Source organism: Balaenoptera musculus, chromosome 2 (assembly GCF_009873245.2).
Source record: "Balaenoptera musculus isolate JJ_BM4_2016_0621 chromosome 2, mBalMus1.pri.v3, whole genome shotgun sequence".
In the NCBI taxonomy this organism is placed as follows: Eukaryota; Metazoa; Chordata; class Mammalia; order Artiodactyla; family Balaenopteridae; genus Balaenoptera; species Balaenoptera musculus.
The window spans coordinates 149309183-149332449 of NC_045786.1; the positions used below are offsets into that span (position 1 = coordinate 149309183).

At 50.3% G+C, this 23267-nt stretch overlaps 1 protein-coding gene across 1 annotated transcript; it reads right to left on the reverse strand.

Annotated features, from left to right (window-relative positions):
* Positions 1-21410, reverse strand: TGFB3 (transforming growth factor beta 3). The gene is given in 9 exon segments (XM_036844524.1): positions 1-1223; positions 2166-2319; positions 4521-4689; positions 6433-6540; positions 11664-11785; positions 12056-12200; positions 12203-12229; positions 12232-12249; positions 19962-21410. Coding segments are annotated over 9 exon segments (1389 nt in total). The 5' UTR covers positions 20449-21410; the 3' UTR covers positions 1-1064.
* Between the last annotated feature and the right edge of the window lie 1857 nt (positions 21411-23267).

Below are 23267 nucleotides of genomic sequence, written 5' to 3' on the forward strand. Positions count from 1 at the left end.
CCTTAGAATAAGGCTTTTATTGTTTAGAAACTATCTTCCAGAAATGAAATGATCCAAGATTCCCCAAAAATATTTATTTATACAAAGATTTTGAGAGTAATATTTGTATTTGTCTTTATACCTCAGTCTATGCGTCTGGGGCCAAGTCATTGTGTGGCACTTGTGCAACTTCCCCGCACGCCTCACACGTTTGTAGCACCTGCTTCCAGGAACACCAGATGAGCACAAGGTCTCGGGGGGTCAGGAGGGGAAACCCATAATGCCCAAAGGCTGCAGAGACCCAAAATCCAGATATGTGCGCCCTGACCTGGAAGGTGTCTAGCCAAATGTCCAAGGAGAAATACGATCTAGGAAGAGGCGAGAGGAGGAACCCAGGGGGCAGACCGGAGAGGGTTAATTCCCACCCTCTGCTTCTGAGTTCAGCATATCCATAGGGCCCAGGAACTGCATTACCTGGATTCCGCCCCCCCCAACCCCGTAATGACCCTTGATGCTGATTGACGTCCAGGGGACAATTTGCGAAACTAACAGATTTGTCCATAATCCCAGGTAAGTATGAGATACAATTCTGGGACTTTGTCTTGGGAACCTGCCTGAAGAAAAACACTTGCCTTGTATGATGTAATCCAGGTCCCCTCGAGCAGACGTGGGGCAGCGATGGATGAGCAATCTGACCTCAGCTCCAAGTGTCTTCCAGTCTGGCCCCCCGGCCATTCTCTGCCCTTCCTCCTCCCTAGGGTATCCCAAATCCCATGGCCCTGCAACGTGTCGACTTGCCATCCCTCTTCCTCTGTCCCCACCACCTCTGTCTATGACACAGAAAATCCATGTGTTCTGAAGAGTTCAACCTTCCCCTAATCAAACCCACACTTTCTTTACTACAGTGATTCTCAGAACCAGCAAGAAAGAGAAATGTTCCAAAAGGGAACCCCCGTCTCAGCCATCTGCCTGGAGCTGAAGGTTGTGGGCCAGGCCTCGAGGTGAGGTCCATCGCGTTTGTGTTTCCCGAGGAGCAGGCAGGCAGGCAGTGGCAATCCCTCCTCTCTCTCTGTAGCAGGCGGGCCTCAGCTGCACTTGCAGGACTTCACCACCATGTTAGAGAGCTGCTCCACCTTGGCGGTCCTCCCGACATAGTACAGGATGGTCAGGGGCTCCAAGTCCTGGGGTACGCAGCAAGGGGAGGCCGAGGCTTCAGGGTTCAGGGTGTTGTACAGTCCCAGCACCTGGGGAGGGAGGCATCATTGAGAGGTTGGAAAGCCGAACCTCAGGCCGGGGGCCCAGGGACTCTGCAAGGTCTAGGGGCTGCTCCAGAGACTGAGCACGTGGTAAATGGGCCACTGATGCTGCTTCAGAGGAACTGGCGGAACCCAGTTCGGGGGAGTGGCGGGTTACTGCTCATCCACGCGGGATGCAGCACGTGGCGTTTGTCTGGGCGTTATCAGTTTAAGCATAACCCCCATAACTGGGGGACTTGGAATTGATCATGAAATTCTCTTGGCTGTGAAGAAACACCCTTGTATTGGTTCCTCCTAGCCGTAACTGGTCACTTCGGTGAGACCCATTCTCACTAAACATTGGCTTGAGCCATTTACTCAGTGCCAGAGTATAGGGCCCCAGACAGGATGCAGTAACAAGGAGCTATGAGGAAATACGCTTCACAAGTTACTGCCCTATCTTGGATTCCTCTTGAGGGAAAGACAAGCTAGCTTCGGTCGTGGACTTCCCTGTCTTTCCCTTTGTTTCGTATAGTCTTCTTCTGTGTGCTTTACATTGTCTTTTAAAATAACTTTTCTACATTCAAGAGGCCAGAATTATTAGAGTTCTTTATCCGACGGTAGAGGCCTTTCGGCCCCAATATTCCTTGCCAGCCATGTGCATCTCTGACATAGGGGGTGGCATGTGACAGTAATTAATTTCCATAGTACAAAAGCAAATAGACAAAGCAACTTAAAAGTCTGGGTGAAACTAGGGAAGGAATTTTAAAGGGTAGAATGTGGCCCACTAGAGTTGGGCCAGGGTGCCAAGATCAGAACCGTCACCAAAGGGATTTTACACCCCAGGTCATCATCCGCTCGTTCAACACGCAGCCCTTCATGCATCCTTTTTAACAAGCGGCCTACTTGGCTTAGCCCCACCCCCCCACGCGGCATGACCCTGTTCCATACTGAGCTGTGGGTAGTGTCTGCGCTGCGGAGGTATGGGCACGGGCCTGAGCAGAAGTTGGCATAGTAGCCCTTAGGTTCATGGACCCATTTCCAGCCCAGATCCTGTCGGAAGTCAATGTAGAGAGGGCGCACACAGCAGTTCTCCTCCAGATTGCTACAACAACAACAATGAAAATTATTTAAAAATCAACCTAAAAGGAAATCACCAACATAAAACACTTCACAAATAGCCCTCATATTTGCACTTGGAGTCCTTCCTGGTCATCATAAGAGGTAGAGGTGGCTCTAATCAGTGGAATCCCAGGTTCAAGTGCATTGAGCTGTACTAACTATAAAGGCATTTCCCTCTGTTGAAGACCAGAATCCCAAGGACATAGTAGGCGTAGATATATACATACATAGATAATGTATGAAGAAGAGAAAAAAGGCAAAAGTGGCCATGCCCCTTTTACAGCATGAATCAAAACAAAGACTTGAAGTGTTCCACATAAAACCAAGCACTGAATGTTACTAGCAAACTCAACTTTGTTGAGGTTGTTTTTATTGTTACCTGCCTAATGTGCACCCAACCAGAAATAAACTCTAAGCTTATGCACTTATATACTATAGTAAATGACTGCTTAGTCTAAGTCTAGAGGCTATTGAATCAAAGCAAGACATATCCTTCTATTAGATTCATGATTCCTAGATTACCCCAAATGTGATTATCAGGCCACTTCAATTCCGTTGCCTGCAGAAATCCATTTGGCAATACCCCTTGCCAAGTGGGCATCTAGCCTGTACTTCAGTACCTGCTGAGACCTAGAACTTGCTATTTCCAAAGGCAACTATTGGCCAAAATCTAGCTTCTTGTGGGTTCCGAGGGTAAACCGTGGCAGACATTCTCATTTTTCTACTCAAGAGTCATTCTTACCCTGCCTTCTCTCTTGCCACCGCCCATTACAGTCTGGAACACCAGATACTTGTTTTCCTGGCCTCCCTTGCAGGTAGGGATTGTCATGGAACCCAGCAATGACCGATCAGACATAAGCAGAAGTATGCAGTGGGCAAGGGCAAATTCTGGCAAAGGTATTTGATTCTTTATAAGTCACAGATGGAAGAGGAAGGCTGCTGGTTTCCTCCTTCCCTCCTCTTGTCTTGAGCATGGACAAGATACCTGCAGCTCTAGCAGTCTTGCTATGTGACCATAAGCAAGGGGATGAAAAGCCAACATACTGAGCATGGCAGACTGGAGAGAGAGAAAGCCTGTGTCCTCAATGGCATAAGTAAGCAGCCAGACCAACCTTGGGCCTGCTGCTACATGCTTCTTATGAACAGGAAATCCCCTGTGGTTTAAGCCACTGTCACTTGCAGCCAAGAACATCCATTCCTAACTGATTGAGAGCCACACAGAGCAAATCTACATGCCAGCCTTCAGTTGGAGGCAACCACACTGCCTTTCCTATACCTTCTGTTCCTCAAGCTCAATGTCCCCGGTTCATTCCATTGTTCCTCAGAAGACATGGCTTTAGATCTAAAGATTTCCCAGTTCATCCTCCCCAGCTCCATTCAGGCATCCTCCTCTCCAGCCAAACTGACCCATTCGTGTGCCTTCCTCTACCCAAAGTGCTTCCTCCGCCCAGATCCCTACGTACTCAAGCCTTACTCAGCCTTGAAGACTCAGCTCAAATTCCACACCCTTCAGAAGCCTTTCCTGCATCCATAGATGAGCTCCTTGTTCCAAATTCCTTAAAGCACTTTATCTTTCAGACCGTCTCATGGATGTGGTCATTTTCTACCTTTCAGTCATTGCTGTGTGTGCTTTTTTAATCCCCCTCCCTTATAAATGAGAAACTAAAGTATTCCTAAATAAGATGCTATTTTTTAATCTCTTTACAGTGGCTACCCAACTATGTCCAAATTAGTTCATAATTTCTCTAGCTCACATTCCCCACTGCAAATGGAGACTGTCCTGTTTTCCCTCATCCGGTAGCATCCTTGGACCCTTCATAAGGAACTGAGCCCTTCTTTAATGGAAATCTCTGCATTAATCTCCCTGCCACACAAACATACCCTACAAGTATTTTAAAGCCTGAAAACCATGGAGAGGCCAAGCCTCTAATCCAAACCGTTTTAGCAACTCTCTCCTCCTCCTTTACTTTGTCCAGGCCCTTACAGGGCTGGGCTGTGGGAAAACAGTGGGGCTCCCAGAAAAAGATTTGTAAGAGGTTCTAAATCTCCATTCCTGGGAGATGTTTGTGAAGAGCATCAGGGACCCTCAGTTAGGGGTGGCTTAGGCCTGGGGCCTGACACACAGAAGGCGTGCAATCAGTGTTGTCTCAGGAGTCTGTGGGTCCTGCGTGAGCCCAGGCTTACCGGAAGCAGTAATTGGTGTCCAGGGCCCGCTTCTTCCTCTGACCTCCCTGGCCTGGGTTGTCCAGCCGGTCTGGGGGAATCATCATGAGGATTAAATGAGGGCTGTGCTCCTTTTTCTTCTTCAGTCGCCCCAGATCTCCTCGGCCTGGATCATCCTCACTGTCCACACCTGTGGAAGGGAAGGAAGATGACGGTCTCCAGTCTAGGGAAGGCAGGGTGGCTGCTGCTTTCTCATCCCATCCCCCCACTGGTCAGGAGGAGGACAGTGGGGTCTACAAGGAAGGGGTGGGTGAGATGCAGCTTCATGCTAACGTCCAGCTGCAGGAAGGGGAAGACTGGGTGGAGGAACCGGTATCTAGGGACGCGCAAGATGCCCCCGGTCGGATCCCCTCGTGACTCCTGTGCATACATCCTTCAGAGGGCAGAGAGCCCTTCCCGAGATGCTTCCTAGGGAATCCTCAGGGATTCATGAAGCATCCTTGTCACTAGGCGGCTCTAACACATTTTTTTTGAGCTGTCAGTTTAGATTCTGAGACTTAGAGCTTGGGATATGAGTTTCCTCTTATAATCTGAATTGGTCAAAAATAGCACAGAAGTCCCACCTATGATTTCAGGGGTCACAATTTAAGACAGTTTGAATGGGAGCCAGAGGAACAAGAATGAATAATTGTTAACATTTGCATTGCACTTATAGTTTCAAAAGTGTTTTCTCTATAAAACTCAAGATAAGATCATTAAGTGTGTGGTAAACAGCTTAGCAGACAAACTGGAAAGGAAACCTGCCATTTCATCTGCAAAGACTGAAAGAGTCTCAACTAAAAGAAGATCTATTTGGTGACGGCCAGCTGCTGGCTGTCGCCCATCTCCACCAGGGACAGGAACGTGAGGAGCTGAATTTGCATGGTGACAGGAGGGCCTTGGACCTCATGCAGGTGCACTAGGACTGGAGGATAAATGGGAAGCTGGACCTCAGACTTCTTTTTCTGAAAATCTTTATGAATAAGATAACGATTACTGAAGTGGGAGGATTTCAACCCAACCCGGGCTGTAGGTAGGGACTCCAAGGTCTTTTGAGCTCTGAGGTTCTGTGATTAGGATGTCAAATGACGTGCTTTTAAAAAAATTAGGCTCTGAAATAAGGCCCATGAAGGGCCAAAGGACTGCCCAGGGCTGGGAGTCAAGAGAGGCCTGTACCTTTTTCCAGACACGCCTGTGACCTCAGGCTTTGAATTGGTTGGTTTGACCTCGACAAACCTCCTGGCCTCAGGTGTGCCTCAGTCACCCACAACAGAGCTTCGAAAGGAAAACAGTACTTCCCTGCAATCCAGAGACTGTCTAGGCTGAGTGCCTTGGAAACATACTGGAAAACCAGAAATAACTCTAAACTATTTTGCCCTCAATGCAAATACCCTGAGGCCCAAAGCAGTCATTCAAACCCGGATGTCGGATCGGGTGGGCTCTGCAACATCTGGAAAGCCCGATAGTCAGAGTGCTCATATTCACAGACACCAAAGTTCATTTCTTTTGGGGAAAGCAAAGACGACTATTATTTGCTGAGCATCCATGCGCTCTATTTTACATTCGTTATCTCATTTGATTTCATGACAACCCGGTGAAAGAGGTACTGTCATCCCCAGTTTGCTGACTGAGCTCAGAGAAGTGAACCAGCTTGCCTACATGATTTCACGGCTCTTACTAGCATAACACTGTCTTCCAGATGCTAATGTATTCTCTATAGAATAGAGAGTTCTTGCTTTTGGGACAAAGCAGAATCCCTCAAGTACAAAACAGTTGGCCATCTCTGTGAGGGAGCTCACTTGGTTCCTTTCCTTGGGGTCTGGTAGGGGTTTCCTGTTACGTCTTGCTTCATTAACTCCCCCACCCATTCTACCATACGCATCCATTTTGTTACCTTTGAATTTGATTTCCATCACCTCTTGAATGTTTTCCAGGATATCCCCATTGGGCTGAAAGGTGTGACATGGACAATGAATGCTGATTTCCAGACCTAAGTTGGATTCTGCAAAATAAGACACAGCATTGGTGAGAAAAGCAGTTTGTGTGATGAAGGAGGGTACCCACCAGTCACACACAGAAGAGCCAGGGCCTCTGCCGCCACAGGCAGTCATAGGAACTGAGTTAGACTGAGGCTCACAGGTGACAGAAAGTGCTGCCAAGGCTATAGCAGACCTTCACGCTCATGCTGCCACATTCCACATATTTCTATTGTGTTACAAACAACCAAATGGAGGCATAAACCAGTGGGCACCATGAAGGAGAATTTTAATAGTCATCTATTCTCAAAGAATGGTTCAGGAAAAAAAAAATGTTACCAGCCTACTAGGGGGCAAAAGGATGAGGGTACAGGAAAGAAGGAGAAAACCAGTCACACCCCCTACGTGTCAGCTGAGAGAGGAGATATTCTAGCTGTGACAGGACAGAGGAGAGAGGCACAGTGCCTGGAAGAGACCAGGGAAAGGGGAAAACTGAAGAACTGTGGGGTAGAGAGGCTGTGATTCAAAAGGCCACAAGATAGGAGGAAGGGGCACAGGCTGAGCTCTAGGATTAAAATTCAGAAAGCAAGGCTAGAGCAAGGTCTCTGGCAAGCAAGCAGCAGAAGCAGTCAAGGTGGAAGAGGCCACCATTTCTACCAGGGCTACAGTTGTAGACAGAGAGAGAGAGGTAGATTCCAGAGGAGATAAGATGCAAATCTCAGTTATGCTTGGCTATATTTTCCTTAAGGAACAAGGACATGATGAGGCCAAGATTACTTAGAGTTTCTTCTTTGGCAATCCTTGTTCACCTTAATGGGGGAGTTGTAAATGTATCCAGCGGGGCTGTGGATGGCTCACTGAGGGACAACCACCGGCTCAGGAAGACGGTTGTGAAATTAGAGAACAGGCCGGAAGAGATGGCAGAGGGCCATGGCCGAGGGTCCAGATGGCATGAGCTCGGAGAAAACAAGTGTGAGGAAGCCTGGAGGCACCAGGGTTTGGTGGCTGATACTGTGGGGCAAAAAGGCCAGCTCTGGCCCTTTCTCCTATTGGCTGTGGGATCGGGTATTTTGGTAACTAAAATTGGGAAAGCAAGGAAATTAGTAAAAGGGGTTGCATAAAGTGGAAGGAAAAAAAAGGAAGAATAAGGAATGAAAAATTTGAACTGAATCCAGTAGTTTTGTGCAGGGAAACCAGGTAGTCTGGTATCATGTCAATCCTGGTGGGTAAGACTCAATCAGGGAAGCTCTCTTGATCCGGGGCAGCAGCCAGCTATGGTCAGGTATGGGAGAGGTCGTGGGGGGATGACCTCTGAGGTCAGGGTCAGCGCCTCAGGGATCTGATTGATGCACTGCTCTCGGAGGTCACCCTAGTTCTGTGTGAGCATCCAGCCTTGGGGCCAACCTGGGGTCTTCCAGAAATCTGATGTCAGCAGGGAAAACCCCAAAGAGTCCAGGCCACGTCAGCATCCTTCTCATGTGCAGAATGGCCCAAGCCCAGAGATTCCAGTCAGCATTAGACAGACCTGGATGTCCCAGTTCTACTGGTTAAAAACCAGCCCAATCCCTTCTTCCATAAACTCTAGATCCCAGCTTCGTTTGTTCCACCCCAATCAGGGCAGCCTCTGGGATACACTGACACCTGCTGAGCTTGAAGATTTCTGTTCCAGGTTAGCTTTGGTGGGGTGAGGAGGGGCCAATATAACAAGGAAGCTGAGCCCCAGATGGAGAACAAGAAGTGAATAGAGAGGGATGTATAAGGAGTGTCCTCTTTCTGGTTTAAGGCGGCTAAAAGAAGGAGCTAGAGTAGCTGAAACAGGCTACATAAAACATAGTACACTTCCTATTACCCAGAAGGGTTGAAGTAGTCCGGGAGAGACCTAGAGTGGGCAAGTCCTATGAGTCTGTGAGTTAGAAAGTCAAGATGCAGACAGATGTGTAGGGGAGAGTTAGGGTTAGGGTGCAGGTAGTGAGTGTGTGATGGTGCCTGGCTTGGCTAACAGGCTCTGTCTAGGTAGACGACTCAGAGAATGAGGACGATAATCACCAACACTTGTTGAGTGTTGCTACATGTCACGCACCGCTCTAAGACTATGCGTGCATTAACTCATTTATGTAATCTCCATACTAATCCTACAAAGCAGGAACTATTATTACCCCCTTCCCGCATTATACAGATGAGGACACTGAGGCTTAGGGAAATTAAATGGCTTGACCGAGGTATCCAACCAGTAAGTGGTAGAACCAAGATTCAAACACAGGCAGCCTGATATCAGAGCCACACTCCTAACTGTTAGAGACAAAGAGCGACCAAAGAGAGCCCAGCCGGGACCATCAAGGTAGATGCCCACACCGTCACTGAGATATAAAACGGCTGTGTATTCCCAGTGTGCCCCCTGTCCTGAGCCGTGGTGCTGGGCGTGTTCCCTGCCCGGCCTGCTTGGGGAGGCCAGGCTCTGCACACAGGGGAGCCACAGATTGTGTGGAACAACAGCACAGGGGTGTGAAGACTTGGGCCCACAGCCCTGGAGAGGGCTCCGGCCGGCTCTGGGCCCAGAAGGCAGCCTGGGAACCGGTGCACAGCAGGCTCTTAGATGTTTGCTGAACTAATACAAGACTGTATATGTGACTCAGTTTCCTCACGGTCCACACCGCCAGCTGCTCCATTTGGAGTCCATTTACGGCCTTGTTTGGGGCCAAGAACCCTCAAGAGACTCAGGAGCTCTGCACAAGTAAAGGTCTGTGTATGACTCCCCCGTGCGAGGGGTGGGCGGCATCTGCCGGAGCGGGAACTGAAGGTTCCAGTGAAGAACTAACCTCAGAATTGGCAGCGGTGGGGACGGTGGGTGGGGAACCCATAGGTTTTATTACGAAATTATCTTTTTGATGTCTCAAGGAGGATGGAAATCATTCTCAGTGCAAACTTCTCATTGAGTTCTGCAGCTGTGAAAATAAGAACTCCTTCAAGTGCCCAGGGCTTCAAAGAAATCCAGGTGGAGCTGATCAAAATCAGACAGGGAAGCTGAGAGATTCATTTCCCCAGCCTCTCCTCTCTGTAGCCATGTCGGGCTCTAGGCGGATTTGAGTCAGAATTCCCACAGTGCTGCTGTCAGCTGGTGCACATGGGTTCTCCCAGGTTTTTGCCTTCGTGCTCAGTCAGGGAGATAGGATGGAATTCCCAGTACCCTTGGAGCCGAGGCAGGACCTCCAGCCCCCTATCTGCCAACTCAGCCACCAGGTTATGCCCCTCAGATGGGGACCTGCACACTCGGATGCCTACAGAGCCCAGCAGGTTATGTAAGTGAGCAAAGCGAGCCAGTGTATCATGCTGAATTGGGACTGCCAGCCACACTCTTGGGGAACACGGGAATGGCGGGGCCTGTGGTGACATGAAGAATGCATGCCCTGCCTCAAGAGGTGGCCCTACTCATCTCTGATGGATTGTTACCAGGAAATCTTCCCATTTGTCAAGAAAAGCCAGAAGTCTAGGTTTTATGTGAAATCTCCCGACTTTAAAACAAAAACTGTTGACCACTAGTTAAATTAAAACAATATTGGTAGGCCAACCAGTTTGTGATCTCTGCCTTAGAGCTTCAACCCCTAATTTCCTAAAACACTGAGGACAAGGAAGGACCCACCTGCCCAAGGAACTCTGGGTATCAGTACATGGATGGATGGACTGTGTCTCCCCAGCAGCTGACGAGAATAGAAAATCCTTCACAAGAGGGATACAAGGAACAGACAGGATCACCTTAGATACCCTCACCCCACTGAGCACCGGACCAGGCAGCACCACCAAGCAAAGAAGGGAAGAAATAGCAGAGCGTGATGCCACGAGGTGCCATGACTGTCCCATCAGGAGACCCAAGTTCTAATCCAGGCTGGATGACTCTCTGGTCAAGCACTTAACTTCTCTGGGGCCTCCATTTCCTCATCTAAACCTAATAAAAGCTTACTGTCCCATAACAGGCCGAAAACTTGGAAGTTCTCTTAACTACAATGGATCCTTAAAATAGCTCTGTGAGGCATGAAGGGAAGACACCATTACCTAATTTTCCAGGTGAGGGAAGCAGAGTGAGTGGGTGAGCGATGTGGAACATGTGAAGTTTGATATGCCTATTGGACAGCTCTACTTGGATGACTGCCAGGCCTTTCAACTTAATCGGCCAAAATGGAACCCTGCCCCCAAACCTGCTCTTCTCCCAGCCTCCCTATTTCAATAGTGTTCCCACGTGGGTGTTCAGCTCAAAATCTTAGTCACCTAGACTCCTCTTGTGTCCCTCTCACCCCATATCTAATCACCAGTCAGTCCTATTGGCTCTACGTCCAAATACAGAACAAATCCTTAATCATCTCCATACACACGGCTACCCCCTGGACGAAGCCCATGTTGCTCTCCACGTGGGCTGCTACAGCGGCCCCTAACTTCTCTCCCTTGACCACATGACAACCAGAGAGCCTTTGAAAAGATGTAAACCAAAATTCACCTCTCCCCCACAGTCCCCAGCCCTGCTGTAACCCGCCCAGACGTCTCATCCCACTTGGAATAAGTCCTGACAACCTGACCGTGGCCTTACAGGTTCTACATCATATGGCTCCAGCCCTCTCTGACCCCCCAGCTCACTCTGCTCCAGCCACACCAGTCAGGCTCCTGCTGCTTCTCACTGGTTTTGCTGAGCCACATCCTTTATCCCACCTCACAGACTGGCTCTTTCTTGTCCTCAGATCTCAGTGCACAAATTCCTTCTCATAGAGACTCCCTGAGCATCTGATGTTGGACCCCACCCAGTCATTATCGCTTTGCCCTCTTTCTGTTTTCCTGGTACTTATCACTATAATTTATATAAAAGTCTTATTCATCAATAGTTTACTTGCTTACTACGTGTCTCTCCCACCAGAACAAAAGCCCCATGAGATCTGGGACCTCACCTGTGTGGTTCACTGCTGAATCCCCAGGGCCTGGCTCAGAGTGAGCATTTAGTCAGTATCAGTTGTGAGTGAACGAATAAGGACACACAACCAGTCAATGGCAAAGCTAGGCTTTGAACCCAGATCATGTGCCTCCCCTAGTTCTGTCCTCTTCCCTCTGTGTCATGAAGGACCAAGAGACCTGAGATTCCTTCCAAAATGCTCATCCTGAGTCCACCTACCTCTTCGTAAGAGCCATTCACGCACAGTGTCTGTGACGTCGAAAGACAGCCACTCAGCAGTGCCCCGCGTGGGCAGATTCTTGCCATCAAGATAGCGCTGCTTGGCTATGTGCTCATCCGGCCTGGAGGATCTACAGGGCAAGAGGAAGGAATAAGTCCCGAGCCAGGACAGGGCACCCGCCGTGTCATGGTGCAGGAGGACGGGGAGGGGCAGCAAGAGCAAACTAAGACTTCTTAAATGTTCCTTTGAGTTCCTCGGTTAAGTCTTAATCCTCTTAATGACAGACACAGATACAGAAACTAAGGCTCAGAGAAGGTAGGATTCACACCCAGGTCTGCTGAACTCTGAGCAGCGTGGAGGCCCGATCTGGCCAAGGAACCAGCTTTCCTGCCTGAGTGGTGTCTGTCCTGGGAGGGGGCTCACCTGGAAGAGCTCAATCCTCTGCTCGCTGCGCTTGGAGCTGGGGTTGGGCATCCGCAAGACCCGGAATTCCGCTCGGAACAGGTTGGTTTCATTTTTCTCCACTGAGGACACGTGAAGCGGAAAATCTTGGAGGTGATTCCTTTGGACAGACGGCCAGGTCATCTAGGAGGCAGAGCAGTGGGGGAGGCACAGCATGAGCGAGACCCACAGGGACAGTGTGCTGCCAGCGGACACTCAGCAAGGGGCCAGGGTTCCAACTGTGACCTCTCTAGAAGCTTGAGGCCTCAGACCTAAAGGTGGAAACCCAAGGAAGATCCGGGGTGGCCCTGGAATCACACACAGGCCTGATGGAGAAGCAGGACATGGAGCCCCAGGACATGGCACTAACAACTGGCCCCTCCAACCCCTCACCTCGCCGTCCCCACTCTGGCAGGCTCTCCAACCTGCTTTCCTACTCTTTTAGAAAATACAGATTCTCCAGTGATATCAGCAATCTCCTCTAGCAGTTTAATCATTGTTAGCTAGTTGATTCATTCATGCGTTTGTTCATTCAGGCATTCATTCATTCATCAGACATGCATTGAACAAATACTATGTGCCAAGCACAGGCTAACACTGGGAAGCAAAAAGGAATAGACAGGGCCCCTGCCTTCAAGGAGATTAATATCCAGGGGAGGCTGTTAGTACATGGACCAAACAACAGGACCAGAGGGAAAGTGCTAAGGGCCTTTGGAGAAGCCTAGGAGTTGCTGCAAACAGGTCAGAGGAGGGAGAGGGTTGAGAGCACTTCGTGGAAGTGGTGATTATTTGATCTGGGTCCTGCAGGAGGAAAGGGTCTAAGGATGCAGAGGAAAGAATTTTACATGAAAGGACTGCTGGAAGCACAGGCAGGGAGGGGAGCAAACGCACGTGAGTAAGAGGGACCTGAAGCAGCCAGGCTGGAGCCCGTGAGACAAGGTCAAGACAGTAGATTGGGGTCCACCTGCGGGGAGGCTGAAACGTCAGACTGAGGGGTTGGATTTTATATCATTAACAGTAGGGAGTCATAGACAGTGACACTCTAGATCTAATGAGACAGCACTGGTGTGACAAGGAGCCTACATCTGGAGCCTGGCAGAGCCCCCCCGAGATGTTTCTTCAGACTGAGCCGGTCTATCACCATTGGCTCCTCCCTCTCCAAGGGTTAGTTTCCCTGACAGCACATGCTATGCCAGCCTCTGTCACCCTGCTGGCCTCTGAACCTCTGTCCACAAGACAGAAGGCCACACATGCTCTTTCCCACCCCCTCAGAGCCAGATAAAGGAGACAGGAAGATCCTGTCATTTCTTTACAACCTCAAGGTCTGAGCAGCATTAACACCCAGAGAAAAACTTTCTACACAAATGGTAACAATAGCCAGAACTTGAAATCCAAGCCCAGAGACCCAGATTCCACACATAATGAACATGGCTGGAACAAGCCCATAATCACCCCAGGGGTGGTTTAGGAAGTCATGGACAGGGCGGGAGGATCAGAGGCCTGGACACAAGCACATGCGCTACTGAGCTGTAGGAAAGGATGAGTGAGTGTTTCTGGAAATTGCCATCTGGTGGGTCTGACATTGGTTCTTAGGAAATTAATGGAACAGATGTTGGGAAAAAAATGTGTGAATGCTAGCTAATGAAGCCCTGATTAATAACTGGCTTTGAAAGAACGAATACTGCCAACTATTCCCTAAACCATTTCGGATAAAACCAGAAAGAGGGATCATGATGGCAGTTTAATTTTTGAGTTTGCAAGTCTGTAACCCTCTGGACATGGGTAAGCTCCTTGGAAGGGAAACCTTCTCAAGTACTGACATACTTGGGTCTCAGAGGAGCTGTCATCAATATAGCTTCAGTTAGGCTAGTACCTCCAGTAACTGTTTAAAGAGGGAATAAAAGATATGTCAGCGCAGTGTGTGTGTTGCTATAAAAAGGGAAAGGGGAACAGAAAATGGCCCGTGCCAGTGAGGAGAGTCAGACTGGGGGCAAGACAGTGGGGAGCCAGGGGATGGGGGATGATGAGCCAAAAGGGTGTTCAGGACACCCTTGTCACCCTTCCTCCTTGTGTCTTCCAGCCCAATCAATCAGATATCTGTTCCCCAAGCTAGACTCCTCTTGGGAATTTCAAGGAGATTTCAAGGGGATGGGAAAGGTCATATTTTATCCCTGGGATCTACAGATTTCTAACAGACTCAGAAGGGACATTAGGGGTCATCTAGTGCAACCCACTTCAGATAACTTCATGCCCAGAGGGGTCTTGGCCAGGGTCACACATGAATTAATTGACACAAGCAAACTGACACTAGCAAGCAAAGCTCAGACACAATCATTAGTGATTTTAAAAGAACTGTATAGGAGAGAAAATAAAATGTAAACATAATCTTCTTGACAATTAAATCCACTGAATACTAACGATGCTTTAAATAATTTGTGGAATGAGCCAGAGTATAAATAAATAAACAAAATGTAATAACACTATCTTACATTTCATAGAACTTCTGTTAACTCATCTGACCCGCTAACAATCCTTGAGGAGAATGAGAATAAGTAAAATTTATCATTTTACAAATGAGAAAAGTAAGTATCAGGAAGTTAAATCACTCTTCCGAGATCACCCACAGAGTAGGTGGCAGAGGTGGGATTTGAACCCAGGTCTTCTGACCTCATTTACTGAAGCAGAGACTCTGGAAGTTGGAGGGGAGCTCAGAGATCATTTAGTGGAGGGATGATTTCACCAACAAACTGTAGCAGGATTCCATGAAATGGGGCTAGAGTGCCAACTTATGCTCAGACAAAAACCACTTCCCAGTTTTGTGATTAAGCCATGCTTCTGCAGAACACTAGTATTATTGAGAGCTGGCCTAGGGGGGTCCATCTTTACGAATTAAATTATGACCAACTTTTTCTATTGCACACAAAGTATATATATTAATGGGTGCCATTTTCTCCTTTTTACTATAGGGAGAGAAAAATAAGCAAAGAATATTCATGCAGGGTATTCATGGAAAAATCTGGAAACAGCTGACCATGTTTAGACCAGGCATTTTTTAATGCTTTCAGACACCTGGGCTCCTAGGTGTACTTCTGCTTGTGTTCATCATTTCTGCTAGTAAAATTACTTCTGGTTCCAATGATGGGACTACATATATCAGTGTGGCAGTGCTCCTCTACCCTAGCTGTTCCTTAGAATCACCTGGAGAGCTTTAAAAACAGATGATGCCTGGACCTACTCCCCAGAGATTCTGACTACCTCATTGGAGTATGGATGGGTCCAGAGCTGTTTTTTGTTTTTTTTTTAAGATCTCCAGATGATTCTAATGTGTAGCCAGGATTGAGAACCACAGTTTATAGTGCTTTGCAAAGGGTACCATGGCATCCAGATGTTCTGGATGTTTGATAAACCACAGCTTTAAGGATTCAACCTTTAAATAGGTTAACCTTTAAATGTTAGCCCATTAAAATATTGTTTGGCCAATGGCATTGTTTGTAAAATTTTGATTAGAAGCCCATAAACATTTTATAAGCCCAGGTTAAAAGTTGGGAAATTTCACACAGAAGATTTTCTGCTCTCTTCTGGGAAGCAGTTAAGATCTAGTCATAGCTGGACCCCACATTCCCCAATGCAAAAATTGGCAGGAGCTGATCGGTGGTGCCCTCTTTTAATGGGACTTGGGCAGTTCCAAGTCCCCGCCGCCACCAGTCTCCCCATACACCCTATTCTCTCCATGACCCCCCGAAGCCAAGTGTCCTTGTGCAGTTTTGTCCATGTCCCTGTGCTGCAGTCTTCCTCTAGATAATTTGCATCAGCTGCCTGGGCTCGTGGGCTCTTGTGTTTGCAGGCCTTCTAAGGAAAGGTTTTGCCCTCGTTCACTGAGTCTTAAGCGTCAGTGAACTTAAAAATCAATACGGAGCTTGTTAAAAATACAGATGCTTAGGGCTTCCCTCGTGGTGCATTGGTTGAGAATCTGCCTGCTAATGCAGGGGACACGGGTTCGAGCCCTGGTCTGGGAAGATCCCACATGCCGTAGAACAGCTAGGCCCGTGAGCCACAATTACTGAGCCTGCGCATCTGGAGCCTGTGCTCCGCAACAAGAGAGGCCGCAATAATGAGAGGCCCGCACACCGCGATGAAGAGTGGCCCCCGCTTGCCACAACTAGAGAAAGCCCTCGCACAGAAACGAAGACCCAACACAGCCATAAATAAATAAATTAAAAAAAAAAATACAGATTCTTCAAGACGACACCCCCAGAGATTCTGATTCTGTAGGGTGGGCTAGGGCCTGGGAATTCACATTTTCACATTGACCTAGCCTCTAGTCCACACTTGGAGAAACACTGACCTAGCGTGCAGAGAGCATTGGCACTTAGAACAAATGAGTTCTTTCAATAAGAAACATCTTTTAATTTCAGAATGAAAAAGATCTAAAAGTGGCATCCAGAAAAGAAACGCTAAAATATCGTTTTCTCTTTGCTCGTGAACTCTGGGTTTGCTGGTTGTCTTAGCGTCAGACCTCGGATGAAAACAAGAGTCTCCTGCCAGACACAGATAATTACAAGCCAGAAGTTAAAACAGCACCTACACTGGTAATATCTTGATAACAAGGATGACAAAAGAACTGAAAAAGCTGTGTGCTTCCCCACCACATGGGTCAGAGAAAGCCTCTACCCACTTCCCATAGCAAAATCCTGGAGAATTATATAGGAATAAGATATATATGAGTCTTGCCTTCACTCCCCAGCAGAGACCTGTTGAATCATCCCAGATGTATACATAGAATTGTTTCAGCTGGAAGGGAGCTTAGAGATTACCTCTAACTTTACAGATGAGGAAACTGAGGGTCAGAGATGTGACTTGCTCAATTCCACATGGTGTAGCTGCTTAACCTGCTTGAGATTCTTAAGCAGATAATGAAAACACTTTTGTTGAATTTGGGAGAATGTTTGTGGCAGTATGAATCTCCAGGCCGTAAAAATAGGCAGAGCTAAGAAAGAGCACACCCAGTGATCCCTAAGCAATCTGCCACCAGGGTTACTAACATACAATAATAGCTCCTATGCCCACCTGCTTGGTCCAACATGTGATTCATTCATATCATAAACCAAAGTTCTTTTGGAGCCCAAAGGTTAAAGGTGGGACTTACAATGCGTATTTTATGCTTTGCATTATTGTTTGACAGCATGCATTCTGTAGGGAGAGTGTCTAGGTTACGGCCCTGGTTCTTTTGGGGCAAATCACTTAATTGATGCATGTTGCAGTCGCCTTATCTGGAAAATAGGGCTATCAGGGTACCCATCTGACAGGGCAGAGCCAGAGAACGGGTCTTATCCTCTTTGCTCTCACCTTGATGCCCTTTCTCCTGCGCCACTGGAAGTTAGTCCTCCTTGCACTTTGCACTCCAGGCACCCTTGTCTCCTTGCCCCAGCTCCTGCTGTCACTTCCCTCTGAGAGCCTGTCCACTGGGTACCGGAAGGGGCTGGGAGTGATGAAATGTGGAAGGGAATGCGAGCTCATCACCTCGGCAGCAGGAGCTCTGGCACTCAGATCCTACCAGTGCCCCACCCACAGACCCCGGCCCACCCTCAGGAGTTCTAGACACTAGGCTTCCCTCGACCCAACCTTGGAGGGTGGCTCTCTGCTCCCTCTCAGCATCTGTTAAACGTTTGCATCTGCCCAGTGCCTCTTTATAATTAGTGTGCCTTGTGCGTCTGTCTCTCTGGGGCTGGCTCGACACCTGACCAGCTGGAGGGCGGGCCAGGCCTGCGTCTGCTCAGCCTCTGTGTCACCTCCAACAGCTGCAGAGTCTGGGCCTGCTTCCTGTTTGCACCTGCAAGCCTCGCTGGCATCACCCCTGTCCCACGGGGCCCCGGACCCTTCATGATATCTCAAGTCGCATCCTGCCCACTGTGCCAGGTTTCTTCCTGGCCTGATCACGGCTCTGTGGCCCCAGGGCCACCCTCACCTACTGCAGTTTTCACGGAAGGTCCTGGTGCTGCAGCCCGGAGCTGCCCAGCATCTGTGCAGCCCTGCCCAGGCTGTCCCCAGGGCTGTCCACTAATTGTACTCTGAGTCTTTGCACACATGTCCACTGGCACCTGGGTGCCCTTGCATCTCTCTGGCTCATTTGTTCTCAGCTTGGGATTCCAGGCTGGGTGGGCCCCGGTGACTTAGATCCCTCTTCCCCGGGACTCCTCCTCCTGACCCGGATCCTTAAGATCCGAGTCCTTTCCTCTTGCCCTGGACTCTCCTCACACCTCTCCCGCAGGCGTCGGCTTTCCACCCTTCTCCGATGTTTGGCCACTATCTCCTGCCTTTGTGGGTGCCCAGGGGGTTGGGGGTTCAGCCATTCAGCTGCTGGTGCCTCTGGGAACCATAGGCCCCTGAGGACCCTGAGTCAGCCCCACCTAGAGAACCCTGGGCAGGGAGCACTAGCTGTGCTTCACTCTCCGGCCACCACCCCACACGGGAGCCACCTCCTAAGGCAGCCACAGGAAGCCGGAGTGGGAGCCCCTCACCAGCAACCACAGGCTCCTGGGCCTGGCACGAGCCAGCTCCCGGTGAGGCCTCTGGCACCTGCTGCCAGAGCTGGTCCATCCATCGGCTGCCCACTCCTCCTTGTCTCTAGCCAGGTTCCTTTCAGCCCCTGCAGTACCCCCGCTGACCACCCTCACCTTGCCTGTTCCATCCCATTCTCCCACACCCACTCCGGGCACTGCCCACCTCTCAGGTGAGCCAAGGCTGAGGTAGCCTGGGCGTCGAGGACACCTGCTGGTAGGAAAAGCAAACAGAGTTATTCCCAGAGTCCCTGGCCTGTGAGTGGCTCACATTCCTCCTTCCTGGGCTGTCAGTTTCTCAGCATCTGCCAAATCTCTCTCTCTTGTATTGAGGTTTTTTAAATCCCCGTTCAGTAAACACACATGACTTCCACACGTGTACAAACACACAGACGTCTCACCCAGAAGCCTCCCAGCTTCTCAGCAGAGACAGGAGCTTCCTGGGAAGACACACTCCCAGACACACGTCCCCTCTGTATCCACAGCCACACCTCCCACCCACTCTTCCCCTGACACGCAGACACAAAAGGGCTGCCAGCCGTCATCCACACATCCAGAGCCACATCCCTGCTTTCCCCGTGTCCGCGGGCCCGGAAGACGCCCATTTTGCACCCATGAATCTGCGCACCGTACGAAACCAGACTACACATCGCTTTAAAGCACACAGCCACGTGAACATAGGCGCATCCCCTTCCCGCACGCACACAGCTCACATGGGTCACATGCACGCTGTGGACTGAAGGGCCTAGACAGCTAGAAGCTGTCCCTTGCCTGGGCCTCAAAAAGCTGGACAGACAATAATTTGGGGCAGGTATACTCTTCTTCCCCAGAACTGGAAAAACAGAACGTGAGACGTGTCACGATGAGGTGTGAAAAGCGGGGAGAAGACCGAGGTCTCCAGCTCATGGAACCGCACGGGCTCTCTTATGAGAGAGCCAGCCCTGCCCCTTTATGGCACCCACATGCACCTATCTGACCACACGTGCCACAGCACGCGTGCTAACGGGACAGCGCAATGTCACTCCAAATTAAAGTCAGTCAACGATGTGACGTGAGTTCAGCAAGCTGCTCAACTCCAGGGCTCCCGGCCTCCCAGCAGCACTCGACTCTTACCAGAATGCCTCTGTCTCCCTCCCCACCCACCTATCCAGCCCCAGCTGCGCATCGCACCTCCCCAGCTGGGTGCGGGTGAACCCGGGGCACCCTGCTGTGTGGCTACCGCTCGGCCCCCCTCTGTGGAGCTCCCCACTCCAGTTCAGACCCTCCAGAGCAGACACCCCAGCGGGAATTTGGACTTACTGTGCTCCTCCAGCCCCTGGATCATGTCGAATTTATAGATTTCTTTGGCATAGTACTCCGACTCGGTGTTTTCCTGAGTGCAGTCGTCTCCCCTCTCCCCGTGCACCTCTTCCAGCAGCTCTCGGGTGCTGTTGTAAAGGTCCAGGACCTGGGTGGGGATGTTGGCCAACACCGATGGATCGGGGGGACTGGTGAGCCTGAGTTTGCTCAAGATCTGTCCCCTAATGGCTTCCACCCGCTTCCTCTTGATGTGGTCGAAGTCCAAGGTGGTGCAAGTGGACATGGAGAGGCTGACCGTGGCAAAGTTCAGCAGGGCCAGGACCACCAGAGCCCTTTGCAAGTGCATCTTCATGCGTGAGCAGGGGAGAGAGGCCCGGGGGCTGCGAGGCCTGGTGAGGAGGAGACCCCAGCAGACGTGCAGAAGGAGGGAGGAAAACCAGGCGGCCTCCCTAGATCCCGAAGACTGAGGCTTGGCAAGAAGGTGCATGAACTCACTGCACTGCGAGAGCTTCAGGACTTCCAGGAAGCGCTGGCAACCCTGAGCACGAAGAAGCCGACTGTGTGCCTTGAAGCTCTGGGTTTCTTCTCCATGTGTCTAAACAGGTTCTGCTGGGCTCTGACTCCCAGCAGGCCAGGTGGAGGGCAAGCAGAGGGCTGGGAGGGGTGGCAAGGCAGCTGGGAGTGGGAAGGGAGCTGGAGTTTTTCCTTAGGTAAAAATAAATAGAGCAGATATCTGATATTGCCAAACGGCCGCTTGGCGATGGGGAGAAAGTGGGTATTTTAAAGAAGGAGCAGAACGACCATGGCTGGGTCCCAAAATCAAAATCCTTGCCTTGCCCTGAAGGAGAATAAGAAAAGAGGATGGAAAAGAAAAGAAAAAAAAATTAAAAAAAAAAAAAAAAAAAAAGATCACCAGTGAGTAGGTGGGGAGAGGCAGGGCTAGGCCGCTGCTGGCCCAGCTAAAGATGGGGGCAGCACAGGACACACTTGTCTCTCGGGCACACCATTCATGCTTTCTCTTTTGTTTACACTTCCCCGGGGGCTTTCTAAATGACTCTGTTCACGCTGCCTCTCATCTTCCTTGGCTGGGATGTGGGCTTATGTGCAATTAGAAGGCAGGGGGGACAGCCCCTGGAGAGCAGCCCCAATAATCCACTTGGTCGCCCAGGTCACCAGCACCTCGGCTTGTCTTCTGCCTCGGCCATTGCTTCTGTTCCCTGCTTCTCTTTAAAAGATACAAAAGAAAAGAAAAATAAAATAGAAGCCAGTTCACTGCATGCCTCCTCCGGAAAGCTGTTATTCCTTCTTTCTCATGCTTCTTCCCCTATCTCTCGCCTCTCTTGCTCATTCCCTTGGACTTGGCTTTCTGGTTCCCTCCCTTTCTCTCCCTCCAGCTTCCCTCTCTCTCCCTCTCCCTCTCCCTCTCCCTCAAGCTCCTCTCCCTCTCTCTCACACACTCACATGCACACACACTGCTTTCTCTATTTCTCTCCGCTGAAATTTTATACCTCCCTCCCATGACGTTTCTGGCCCGGGGCGGAGGGGGGGGGGGCGAGGGGAGGTGGGGGTGAGGTGGGGGGAGGGGTGGGGGGAGGGACCAGCGCACGCAGCCTCTTTTGCGGCACGATTTTAATGTTTTAAACAGGCACAGGAAAACCCGAGCCCATTTGAAAAATACTTCGCGAGTCCTCTCGATCGACGTGGTAACTGAACTTTTTTTACCCTCTTGGAGTCACTCCTGCTACACGTTGACTGTTTTTCTGGAAAGTTACTCCGATGAATCCCCTCCCTCCTTCTACCCCAACTCCTTCTCCCTCTCGCCAGCTGTCAGTCCGTCCTCTCCTCGGCGCGTCTCTGCTCCCTCCCAGGCCCCCCGTCCAGGCCGCCCCCCGGGCCTGGCGGGACACTGGGCAGGGGCCGGCGAGCGCGCGGGGCCTGGGCAGGGGCGGCCGTGCCCACCCTCGGTGGGGCTGACGCCCGGCCTGGGAGCGGGGTTGGAGCTGGGTTCGGCCCCGCGGCGATCCTGGCCCCGATTCTTCATTGACAAGATTGGAGTCGGGTGGCTCGCGGAAGCTTGGAGATGCTCCAGGGGCATTGAAAAATGGTGGCGTTTTCCGGCAGATCGAGGGTGCCCTCTGGCGAGGCGAGGCCGCCAGTGAAGGAGGCTCCGCGGGTCGGAGCCGGGAAGGCCGGGAGGGGGGCGGGGTGAGACTGGGGGCCTGGGGAGAAGGGGCTGCGAAAGAGGACGAGGAAAACAAGACCGAGTGCCCTGGGGAACAGCCTCCCTCTCGGCCCGACGTGCGTACAAGTGCACTTCTCCCTTCCCGGAGTCCCGCTCTGCAGCCGCTCTCGCAGAAATGTCCTCCAGATGTTCGCGGCCTTCCTCCCCGCCGAGGGTTCCGCGGGGAGCTGCGCCAGCCAGCGCAAAGTCAGCAGTTGGCCCGAGCCCATTTCCCAGATGGGTGAGGGGAGGTTTTCTCTCCGCTTTCGTTCCTTTTCTCAGCCTAAGCTTCTAGGTCTTTTCCCATCAAAAGTTTAGCGAGGGCAAGCCACCATGCCCGAGCCCGCCCCCAGGATTGTCTCTGAGTTGATCACTTTCCTGGGACTCAGTGCTGCTCCCCGCCACCCCATCCCACCTCGCCCTAGCCTTCCTGACCCTTCCTGCGAGGTCTGTTTCCTGCCCCTGGCTCCTAGGCCACTAACGGAAGGGAGATTCTCTGCATCCCCAGGGCCGTGGTTGATCAGTTTAAGCTGAGGACAGTGAGGCATAGACCCATTTAAGAGGCTACACTGCCTGTGAGTGGTGGAGGTGATATTTAACAAGAGCTCTCTGGTTTGGAAGACATTATTTTTATTTGCATAAAACATGAGGAATCCTAGGTGTAGAAAGCTTAAGTTAACTTGCTTTTGAATTACTTTTAGGTCATATAGTCAGTGGGTGTCAACACCGAGATTTGGACCCAGGAAATCTATTGCCAGAGTCTATGCATTTAACTACTGTGCTCTACTGCCTCTGGAATTCAGCTATCATTTGAGAAATATTTTTGACGTCTACTACATGCCAGGCACTGTTCTAGGCTCTGTAGATGCAACAGTGAACAAAGCAAACAAAACCATTCTCTTATGGACTTTACATCTAGAAGTGGAAGTAGGGCCGTGGGAAAGGCAATAAATGAACTAAACATGTAAATAATGTAGTATGGTAAAAGGTAAGTGCCATGGTGGAAAATAAAGCAGGGGAAGAGGAGACAGAGTGCCTAGGCTGGGGGGACGTTGCAATTTAAAATCAGAGAAGGCCTTACTGAG